Source organism: Bos grunniens, chromosome 23, assembly GCF_055505025.1.
Source record: "Bos grunniens cultivar Pamir isolate PY7600 chromosome 23, Bosgru_T2T1.0, whole genome shotgun sequence".
NCBI classification, from domain to species: Eukaryota; Metazoa; Chordata; class Mammalia; order Artiodactyla; family Bovidae; genus Bos; species Bos grunniens.
Window position 1 is genome coordinate 762,169 of NC_141187.1, and position 12,374 is coordinate 774,542.

At 36.0% G+C, this 12,374-nt stretch overlaps 1 protein-coding gene across 1 annotated transcript; it reads right to left on the bottom strand.

Annotated features, from left to right (window-relative positions):
- Positions 1-389: 389 nt before the first annotated feature.
- On the bottom strand, positions 390-1,307 carry LOC147346463 (putative olfactory receptor 4A4). Its single transcript, XM_086370601.1, has one exon. It carries the CDS (start codon positions 1,305-1,307, stop codon positions 390-392), a length of 918 nt encoding a protein of 305 aa, XP_086226727.1.
- Positions 1,308-12,374: the final 11,067 nt, after the last annotated feature.

Below are 12,374 nucleotides of genomic sequence, written 5' to 3' on the forward strand. Positions count from 1 at the left end.
GTACATGTTTTCATAAGAAAATGTGACAATCTTAAAAATGTATTTGAAACAAAGTATATACTTTGAACTAGGAAATTATGAAAATCCTTAAAAGTGTATTTTGATCATTGGAAGTGTTCACATAATAAATGATTTCATCATGGCCAAGGCATTAACCCTGAGTAGTAATTTAATATTTCTTTGAGCCCCCTTTTTTTGGGTGGGGGCAAGAATACTGGAGTGGGTTGCCATTCCCTTTTCCAGGAGATCTTCCCGACCCAGGGATTGAACCCGGGTCTCCTGCACTCTAGGCAGACACTTTACCGTCTGAGCCACCTAAATAATCACACAAGACTTTCCTGTTAAAAGCAATTATTTATTGAAAATAGGTGATACATTTTCCTGATGTATCATTTTCTTTTTGTGGTCCACAGCTTTTTCATGGCATTTTTCATCTCACCGTTTCTCAGAGTATAGATGAGTGGGTTCAACATAGGGGTGATAATGCTGTAAAACAGAGTCAAGGATTTATCAACGGACAAGGTAGAAGGAGGTCTCATATACATAAAAATGCAGGGCACAAAGAAGAGGACCACCACAGTAATATGGGAGCCACAGGTGGACAAGGCTTTGCGCCTCCCTACCTGACCATGATTCTTCAGGGAGCACAGAATGACCCCATAGGAGATGAGTAAGAGAGAAAAGATGATCACACATATTGCCCCATCATTGGTAAGCACTGTAATGACAGTAACCTGGGTGTCAGTGCAAGCAAGTTTTAACAAGGGGTACATGTCACACATAAAGTGGTCAATGATATTGGGGCCACAGAAGGGAAGATTGTAGACAAAGAGAGGATGAAATATACCATGTAAAAACCCACCAATCCAGGTCAACAACAGCAACAGAACACACACTCTCTTATTCATGATGGTCAAATAATGCAAGGGTTTGCAGATGGCAACATAGCGGTCGTAGGCCATGACCACCAGGAGGAATATATCAGCACCGCCAAAAAAGTGCCATATAAAAAGCTGGGTCATGCAAGCTTGGAAGGAAATGGTTTTCCTTCCATACACCAAGTCTATAATCATATTTGGTGTGACTGTAGTAGAATAAATAGCATCCATAAATGATAAGCAGCCAAGAAAGAAGTACATAGGGGTATCCAGGATTGAACTGACCACCACAGTCAGGACAATAAGTAAGTTGCCCACCATGGTCACAATATAGATGAACAAGAACATGACAAATAATATTTTCTGGCCCTGGATGCTTTGAGTGAGCCCCAAAAGGACAAATTCAGTTACATTGTTCCTTTGTTCCATAGGTGCTTCTGCCTGTATTATTTCAGAGTTCAGGTCAAAATTACCTGTAAATATAATTGTTATTAGTGAATCCTGAAGTCTTAAGATAGTTTACTCATATATTCACTCAATGAGGATTATAGTTTATTATGATTCAATACTTCCAGATATTGTAATAGAATGCTGAGTAATACATTGCCCTGCACCTCAAAAATCTTAAAGAGCAGCAAGTAATTAAAATACATATGTGAGAAAAGAACACATTATTAAGTAAATGAGTTGCTACAATCTCCTTCCATTTGGAAGTTGATAAAATTATACATTTAATTAATATGTTATATAAAAAATAAATGTTGATTAAAGTTTTAATAAAAAAGTAAAGCAATTTAAAAAATTGCTTCTATTTATTAGGGAGATGATTTCCTCAATTCTAGCAGAGGACGAATCTTAGCCAATCATTGGAATTTCAGATATATACATTTGAGAATTTCAGATTTCTTTTAAGGATTTAGGAAAAGATACAGTAGCACCAACTGACAAAATAAACTGGAAAAAGATTCACATTGTATGGAATAAACATATATTTAATAAATAAAACATAATTATCTCTAAGCAGTTTGCAAGTAAAAGTGTAAATAAAAATGTAAACATATATTTAAAGGAATAATGCATCTAAGTGGCCAACAAACATAAAGGAATTCTGAAACTTACTTGTGAACAGAAAAGTAGGATTTGAAGTAATATCTTGCTGGCTGCAGTATTATCTTGAGTTTTGAAATGCCACTGAATCAAGGTCTACAGATGCTACATCATCTTTTAAGCAGTTTAACAAACAATGAGGAACATAGTAATTGAACCATCATCAGGTTTACAGATATCTTTTCATGAAGATATCCTCAAATAGTTACACTTGAATTTAATTTCTAAGAAAACTTCATGTTAGAGAAAGAAATTTAGTCCAGAACATTAGAAAGTGAAAATATTTAAAAAAGAATATTACAAAACAGAATTGATTGTCACATATTTTAGTAATCACAACTAAACTAAATTTCTAACATGACTTATTATGAAAATCACCAAATAAAACTCTTACTAGTCTAAATTCTCACAACACCAATATATTCTTGAAAATAGAAAACCTAGTGCAGACCTTGTATACAAACAGTCATTGGGTTACCTGCATAAGAAGACAGCCATTCGATCCCTGTTCTGAGCTCTGATATTTTCTCCTTTTTGTCATAACTGATGCCAACTCTGTGAACACAAAAAGCCACATTCATGCATCATCACTCTACCTTGTACTGTTTTCATGTGGTCAATTCTTTCCATGTTTGCAAGAAATCAACTCATCTCAGTCATTCAGAAAAAGATTACCTTTCACAGTGCTTGGCTCTTCAAAATGATGGTGAATGTCCTGTTACCCAAAGTACTTGATTGTTGAACAGAGACCCAAAATATTTGCTCTTGGCAGAATTTGTGCCAAACACCAACAAATGTGAAATCAACATTTTTATTAGAGAGAAAACTAGAAATGATTTACAAATAGTTTAAATAAAAATTCTGCTGTACAATATTTTATACCAATCAAAGTGAAATAGTGAAATAATCTGAATAGCATATCAATTCTTAATCAATTTTAAAGTACTCTCTTCATTGTTGAACTTTGGGTTTTCTGAAGAATGGAGAATAATTTCATAATACATACATCGTTATGATTTGAGCCCACTATTTAAATTCTCAAAAGTCTGTCATGTGAGGTGAGGAAAAAAGCCTATAAATACCTTATCTACATTTGAAATAGGGCACATATTATTGAGTTATTCAACTAGTGCATCTCCAAGGATAAGTCTTGTCTAATTAAATTAATTGGGACCTTAAACATGATTTTGATGGTGCACTCTTTACCTCCAGAGATGCCACCAGTATAATCAGCATGTAGAACAAGACTTAGAGAGCCCTGTCCTCTTGAGGAAAAGCTATAAAAAGCAGCCTGATGTCATTTCACCAAAAGAGAATTGTCCATCTCTGCAGAAATATGTAAACTTTCTTTTTTAAAATAATGACCTACAAAATAGGCAAAACTATTCACGTTTAAGCTTTGTCTTTGAAAATCATATCTGAGTTGAATTGCGGAAGATAATGGATGATAATATCAGAAGAAGTCATTTAAAACCTGTTTTAAATGTAGATAGATTTTTTTTTTTCACATAGTTTGTCAACATAGCTTCAGATAGGCAAGTTGAGGGAGTCTATGTTAATATGGAATTGGGGAAATAGAAATTTGTGCAACTATTATCCCATTCATCTCAAAGTGCTCATGAGCCTTCCCCAAGGTAGAGAATTTACTATTCTGTGTCCTAATTGCAATACAGTTCAAAAGACTTAAGTCTATGCATATATATAATGCATTATATATTACAATTAAACAAGAAACATATAATAAAAATAAAAGTTTCTGATTATTTATAAATTAAACCACAGGTTACTCTTTAGTTCTCAGTCATTCTTTTTGTCAGTCTCTCTTTCTGTCTCCCTTATCTCTCTTTTGCTCTCTCTCTCTTTCTCTCCATCAGTTCAGTTGCTCAGTTGTGTCTGACTTTTTGCAACCCCATGGACTGCAGCACTCTAGGTTTCCCTGTCAATCACCTACTCCCGGAGCTTGTTCAAACTGATGTCCAAGTCGGTTATGCCATCCAACCATCTCATCCTCTGTTGTCTCTATCTCTTACCTTCAATTTTCCCCAGCATCAGGGTCTTTTCCAATAAGTGGGTTCTTCACATCAGGTGGTCAAAGTATTGATATTTCCAGGAAACTAGGTTTATAATCTTCAGTATTCTACTCTCAGAATTCTAACTGTTTTAGATGAAGACACTCAACTTCATCTCCTCAACTCAGAGACTGAACCAGGATCTTTGGTAGTACAGCTCTCTGTTTCGCAAAATGGAAATTCTTTAAAAAATAGTCAACCAGAAAACTCCTAGACAGAAATCAAATTGTTTGTTTACCATCTCTCAGTGATCATTGTCAGCTTCCCCTGACATCTAGTGACTTGAAAATAATTGTCATATTTGTATTCGCTGTTTCCTTATTGTTCAGTGATTATACAAGAATATTTATAAGAGTTCTATTCATGGTTTCAAATAGTTGAAAATAACCAAAATAAATCTTAATTGAGAAAGGGAAAAACAAACTGGGATACATGCTTGAAATGGAATACTATTTACTAATAAATGAGTGAACTATTCATAGATAAAATAATATGCATAAATATCCAATGCATGGTACCAAGAAGAAGTCAAATTAAAGGGTTGTATGGTAGACACAATCTTATAATAGAAAATACAGGAAATTCACCAAAACTGTTAAAACTAATAAAAATATCCAAACAAGGTTGCAGGATACAAAATCAATAGATAAAATTTAGTTGCATTTACATATATAAATAATGAACTATCCTAAAAATAAATTAAGATATTAATCTTATTTCTAATATCAATAGTAAGAATAAAATATATAAGAATAAATTTATTACAAACAGTGCTTCTATGAATATTGGGGTACACATGTCTCTTTCAATTCTGGTTTCCTTGGTGTGTATGTCCAGCAGTTGGATTACTGGGCCATATGGCAGTTCTATTTCCAGTTTTTTAAGGAATCTCCACACTGTTCTCCATAGTCGCTGTACTAGTTTGCATTCCCACCAACAGTGTAAGAGAGTTCCTTTTCCTCCTCACCCTCTCCAGCATTTATTGTTTACAGACTTTTTAATAGCAGCCATGCTGACTGGCATGAGATGGTACCTCATTTTGGTTTTAATTTGCATTTAATGAATCACTTTTATGAAAATGTAACTTATACCTGGTCTTTTTGAGGATATAGGATTATGCAATTAGGAGTATGATTAAAATTTGGTTATATTTCTGCATTTATATTTTGTTGATTTATTTTTATAAATCTGGCTTCTTTACATTTACTACTTATTACTCTGAATCACCATTCTACTTCAGTGTTAACATGCTAAGCAATATCAAAAAATAATATATGCAAGGTACATTGTAACTATAAAACTAAGATAGATACTTCAAAATTAATATAGGCTGTCTCTGTATGAAGAGGAGTGAACAAAATTTCTATGTCATATTACTATTGTTTTTCTGAAAAATGTAATGAATCCTTTTAAAAAGATTATATTATTTGAGAGAAAAGAAAACCTTACACCATACTGTCTTGATAACTGTGGCTTTGTAATAGAGCCTGAAGTCAGGCAGGTTGATTCCTCCAGTTCCATTCTTCTTTCTCAAGATAGCTTTGGCTATTCGAGGTTTTTTGTATTTCCATACAAATTGTGAAATTATTTGTTCTAGCTCTGTGAAGAATACCGTTGTTAGCTTGATAGGGATTGCATTGAATCTATAAATTGCTTTGAGTAGTATACTCATTTTCACTATATTGATTCTTCCAATCCATGAACATGGTATATTTCTCCATCTATTAGTGTCCTCTTTGATTTCTTTCACCAGTGTTTTAAAGTTTTCTATATATAGGTCTTTGTTCATCGCAGCACTGTTTATAATAGCCAGGACATGGAAGCAACCTAGATGTCCATCAGCAGATGAATGGATAAGAAAGCTGTGGTACATATACACAATGGAGTATTACTCAGCCATTAAAAAGAATACATTTGAATCAGTTCTAATGAGATGGATGAAACTGGAACCTATTATACAGAGTGAAGTAAGCCATAAAGAAAAACACCAATACAGTATACTAATGCATATATATGGAATTTAGAAAGATGGAAACAATAACCCTGTGTACGAGACAGCAAAAGAGACACCGATGTATATATCAGTCTTATGGACTCTGTGGGAGAGGGAGAGGGTGGGGAGATTTGGGAAAATAGTATTGAAACATGTATAATATCATGTATGAAATGAGTCGCCAGTCCAGGTTCGATGCACGGTACTGGATGCTTGGGGCTGGTGCACTGGGACTACCCAGAGGGAGGGGAGGGGAGGGAGGAGGGTGGAAGGTTCAGGATGGGGAACGCGGGTATACATGTGGCGGATTCATTTCGATATTTGGCAAAACTAATACAATATTGTAAAGTTTAAAAATAAAATAAAAGAGATACTTAAAGAAAAAGAACAGAAAACCTTACACCAACTAAAATAAATCTACTATATAAACTATACCTTAATTCATATTTAACACAAATTTATATAGTCTTTTATAGATACTTTACACCTCTAAACTCTAGACTTTTTGATAGCAGCCATTCTGACTGGTGTGAAATATCTCATTGTGGTTTTTATTTGCATTTCTCTGATAATGAATGATGTTCAGCATCTTTTCATGTGTTTGTTAGCCATCTGTATGTCTTCTTTGGGAAAATGTCTGTTTAGTTCTTTGGCCAATTTTTTGATTGGGTCATTTATTTTTCTGGAATTGAGCTTCAGGAGTTGCTTGTATATTTTTGAGATTAATTCTTTGTCAGTTGCTTCATTTGCTATTATTTTCTCCCATTCTGAAGGCTGTCTTTTCACCTTGCTTATAGTTTCCTTTGTAGTGCAGAAGCAACCTAGATGTCCATCAGCAGATGAATGGATAAGAAAGCTGTGGTACATATACACAATGGAGTATTACTTAGCCATTAAAAAGAATACATTTGAATCAGTTCTAATGAGGTGGATGAAACTGGAGCCTATTATACAGAGTGAAGTAATCCAGGAAGAAAAATACCAATATAGTATACTGACACATATATATGGAATTTAGAAAGATGGTAACGATAACCCTATATGCGAGACAGCAAAAGAGATACAGATGTCTAAAACAGTCTTTTGGGCTTTGTGGGAGAGGGCGAGGGTGGGATGATTTGGGAAAATGGCATTGAAACATGTATAATATCATATGTGAAACGAATTGCCAGTCTAGGTCTGATGCATGGTACAGGATGCTCGGGGCTGGTGCACTGGGATGACCCAGAGGGATGGTATGGGGAGGGAAGAGGGAGGGAGGTTCAGGATAGGGAACATGTGTGCACCCTTGGCAGATTCATGTTGATGTATGGCAAAACCAATACAATATTGTAAAGTAAATAGACTCCAATTAAAATAAATAAATATACATTAAAAATAAATTTAACCAAGGAGGTGAAAGATTCGTAAACTGACAATTATATGAACAAAATAACTGTGGAAACTTCTTAAAGAGGTAGGAATACCAGCCCACCTTATCTGTGTCCTGAGAAATCTGTATGCAGGTCAGGAAGCAAAAGTTAGAACTGGACATGGAACAATAGGCTGGTTCCAAATTGGGAAAGGAGTACATCAAGGCTGTATATTGTCACCTTACTTGTATGCAGGGTACTTCATTGTGAAATGCTGGACTGGGTTAAGAACAAGCTGGAATCAAGATTGCCAGGAAAAATATCAATAACCTCAGATACGCAGATGAAACTACACTTACAGCAGAAAGAGAAGAAGAACTAAGGAGCCTTTTGATGAAAATGAAAGAGGAGAGTGAAAAAGCTGCCTTAAAACTTAACATTCAAAAGACTAAGATCATGGCATCTGCTCCCATCACTTTATGGCAAATAGATGGGGAAACAATGGAAACAGTGACAGATTAATTTTCTTGGGCTCAAAAATCACTGCTAATGGTGACTGCAGCCATGAAATTATAAGACACTTGCTCCTTGGAAGAAAAGCTATGACAAATCTGGACAGCATACTAAAAGCCAGAGACATTACTTTGCCAAAAAAGGTCTGTTTAGTTGAAGTTATGGGTTTTTCCAAAAGTCATGTATGGATGTGAGAGTTGGACTATAAAGAAATCTGAGCACCAAAGAATTGATGATTCAACAGTTCAAACTGTTATGTTGGAGAAGACTCTTGAGAATTGCTTGGACTGCAAGAAGATCCAATGAGTCTATCCTAAAGGAAATCAGTCCTGAATATTCTTTGGAAGGACTGATGCTGAAGCTGAAGCTCCAATACTCTGACCAACTGATGCGAAGAACTCTCACTGGAAAAGACCCTGATGCTGGGCAAGATTGAAGGCAGAAGGAGAAGTGAATGACAGAGGATGAGATGGTTGGATGATATCCAACCAACTTGATGGACATGAGTTTGAACAAGCTCTGGGATTTGGTAATGGACAGGGAATCCTGGCATGCTGCAGTCCATGCAGTCACAGAGTTGTACACAACTGAGCAACTAAACTGAACTGAACTGAATTATATGAAATACATAAATTAAATTCAAGACACAAATTAATAGAAAGGTATCCTGAGTTCATCAATGGAAGAGTAAATATTATAAAAATGTTCACACCACGTAAATCAATCTACAGATTCAATTGTTCTTGTTGTTCAGCCTCCAAGTCATAATCAACTGTTTGTAACCCTAAGGACTATTGCACATCAGGGTCCGTTGTCTTAAACTGTCTCTTGGAGTTTTCTCAAATTCATAGCCATTGAGTCTGTGATGGTATCTAACAATCTCATCCTTTGTTGCCCAATTCTCCTTTTGTCTTCAATCATTCCCAGCATCAGGATCTTTTCCAATGAGTTGGCTCTTTGCATAAGGTGGCCAAAATATTGGAGGTTCAGCTCCACAACAGTTCCTTCAATGAATATTCAGGGTTTCCTTTAGGATTTACTGGTTTGAACTCCTTGCAGTCCAAAGGACTCTCAAGAGACTTCTCCAGCAACACAATTTGAAATGATTAATCCTTCAGTGCTCAGCCTTCTTTCTGGACCAACTATTATAATTCATGACAACTAGAAAAACCATAACTTTGACTATTTGAACTTTGGTGGGCAATGTCTCTGCTTTTCAATGCACTGTTTAGGTTTGTCATAGTTTTCCTTCCAAGGAACAAATATATTTTAATTTCATGGCTGCAGTCACTGTCTGCAATGTTTTTGGAGCCCGAGAAAGTAAAATCTGACAGTGCTTCTACTTTTTCCCCTTCTATTTGCCATAAAGTGATGGGATCAGAAGCCATGATCTTAGTTTCTTTCTCTGGAGAGGGAGATGGCAACCCACTCTGGTATTCTTGCCTGGAGATTTCCATGGATAGAGGAGACTGGTGGGCTACAGTCCATGGGGTCGTAAAGAGTCAGACATGATTGAGTGACTAACACTAGATGGGACCAGATGCCATGATCTTAGTTTCTTTTAACATTGAGCGTCGCCCTAGTTTTTACACTCTTCTCTTTCACCCTCATCGAGAGGCTCTTTAGTTCCTCTTCACTTTCTGTCATTAGAGTGCTATCATCTGCATATCTGAGATTGTTGATATATCTCCTGACAATCTTGATTCCAGCTTGTGATTCATTCAGCCTGACATTCCATATGATGTTCTCCTCAAAGAAATTAAATAAACAGAGTGATGACACACAGCTTTGACATACTCCTTTCCCAACTTTGAAACAGTCCATTGTTCCATGACTGGTTCTAATGATTGTTTCTTTACCCACATACAGGTTTCTCAGAGAACAAGTAAGGCAATCTGGCATCCCCATCCCTTTAAGAATTTTCCACAATTTATTGTGGTCCACACAGTCAAAGACTTTTGTACAGTCAATGAAGCAGAAGTACATGGATTTCTGAAACCCCTTTGCTTTTTCCATGATTCAGCGAATGTTGGTAATTTGATCTCTGGTTCCTCTGCCTCTTCAAAAGGCAGTTCCTTCATATGGAAATGTTCAGTTCATGTACTACTGAAGTCTAGCTTGAAGGTTTTTGTGCATAACCTTACTAGAATGTGAAATGAGCACAATTGTACATTAGTTTTAAGATTCCTTGGCAATTCCCTTCTTTGGAACTGGGATGAAAACTGAATTTTTCCAGTCCTGTGGCCACTGCTGAGTTTTCCAAATTTGCTGGCATATTGAATGAAACACTTTCACAGCATCATCTTTTAGGATTTTAAATAGTTCAGCTTAAATTCCATCACCTCCACTAGATCTGTTTGAAAAAAAAAATGTTTCCTAAGGCCCACTTGCCTTCATACTCTATGATCTCTGGCTGTAGGTGAGTGACCACACCATCATGATTATCCAGGTCATTAATACCCTTCTTATATAGTTATTCTGTGTAGTCTTGCCACCTTTTCTTAATTTGTTATGTTTCTGCTAAGTCTTTACCATTTCTGTCCCTTATTATGCCAATCCTTGCAAGAAAATTCCCTTGATAGCCTCAGTTTTCTTTAAGAGACCTCTTGTCTATTCATTCTATTGTTTTTCTCTATTTCTTTGCATTGTTCATTTAAGAAGGTTATCTCATTGCTCCTTGCTATTCTCTGGATCTGCATTCAGTTGGGTATATCTTTCCCTTTCTCCCTTGCTTTTCACTTCTCTTCTTTTTATTTGTAAAGGCTCCTCAGACAACCGCTTTGCCTTCTTTCATTTTTTTGTTTGTGTGGGATGGTTTAGGCTGCTGCCTGCTGTACATTGAAAACTTATGTCCATAATTGTTCTAGCACCTTGTCTACCAGATCTAATCCCTTGAATCTATTCATCACTTCCATGATATAATCATAAATAATTTCATTTAGGTCATACCTGAATGGCCTAGTGGTTTTCCCTACTTTCTTCAGCTTCAGCCTGAATTTTGCAATCAGGATCTCATGATCTGAGGCATAGTTCACTCCAGGTCTTTTTTTTTTTTTTTTTTTGCTTACTATATAGGGTTTCTCCATCTTTGACTGCAAATAATATAGTCAGTTTATTTTCAGTATTGACCATCTGGTAATGTCCAAGTGTAGAGTCATCTCTTGTGTTGTTGGAAGTAGATGTTTGCTGTGACCAGCATGCTTTCTTAACAGAACTCTATGAGACTTTGCCCTGCTTTGTTGTATACTCTAAGGCCAAACGTGCCTGTTATTCTGGGTATCTGTTGACTTCCTACTTTTGCATTCCAAGCCCCAATAATGAAAAGGACATCTTTTTTAAAGAAATATAAAAGTAATCATACTATTCCTATGAAATCACATAAGAACCAAAATAGTTAAAGTGATTTTGAGAAAGAAAATTAAATCTGGGGACACCACAGTTCCTGATTTCAAAATACATTATGTGAATATAGTAATCAAAAGAGACACTGATGTATGGAACAGTCTTATGGACTCTGTGGGAGAGGGAGAGGGTGGGAAGATTTGGGAGAATGGCATTGAAACATGTAAAATATCATGTATGAAACGAGATGCCAGTCCAGGTTCGATGCACGATACTGGATTCTTGGGGCTAGTGCACTGGGACGACCCAGAGGGATGGTATGGGGAGGGAGGAGGGAGGAGGATTCAGGATGGGGAGCACATGTATACCTGTGATGGATTCATTTTGATATTTGGCAAAACTAATACAATTATGTAAAGTTTAAAAATAAAATATAATAATAATAATAAAAAAGAGTATAGCATCTCATGAAAACAGACATTTAGACCAGTGAACAGAATAGAAAGCTCAGAAATAACCCCACTCATATCCAATCAACTTATCTTTCAAAACAGGACCAAGAATACATTATGGAGAAAGGATGTATTGTGTTGGGAAAACTGGGTATTCATATGCAAAAGAATGAAATTTCATCTAAGCTGTAGTTTGAATATTTGTATTCTCAAATTTACAACTTGAACTCCAATTGTTAAATATGATAGTTTTAGGAAGTGGAGCGTTTGCAGAATGGTTAGATCATGAGGGCTGTGCCTTAAATAATAAAATTAATGTTCTTATAAAAGAGGAATATCAGTGAGGATGTGCAAAATTTGGAGCCCTTTTACACTGAACGTGGGACTATAAGTTGATGCAACCACTATGAAAGCAAACCAGTCAATCATAAAGAAAATCAGTTCTGAATATTCATTGAAAGGACTGGTGCTGAAGCTGAAGCTCCAATACTTTGGCCACCTGATGCGAAGAACTGACTAACTAGAAAAGACGCCAATGCTGGGAAAGATTGAAAGCAGGAGGAGAAGGGGATGATAGATTATGGTTGTATAGCATCATCGACTTGATGAACATGAGTTTGAGCAAGCTCCAGGAGTTGGTGATGGACAGGGAAGCCTGGCATGCTGCA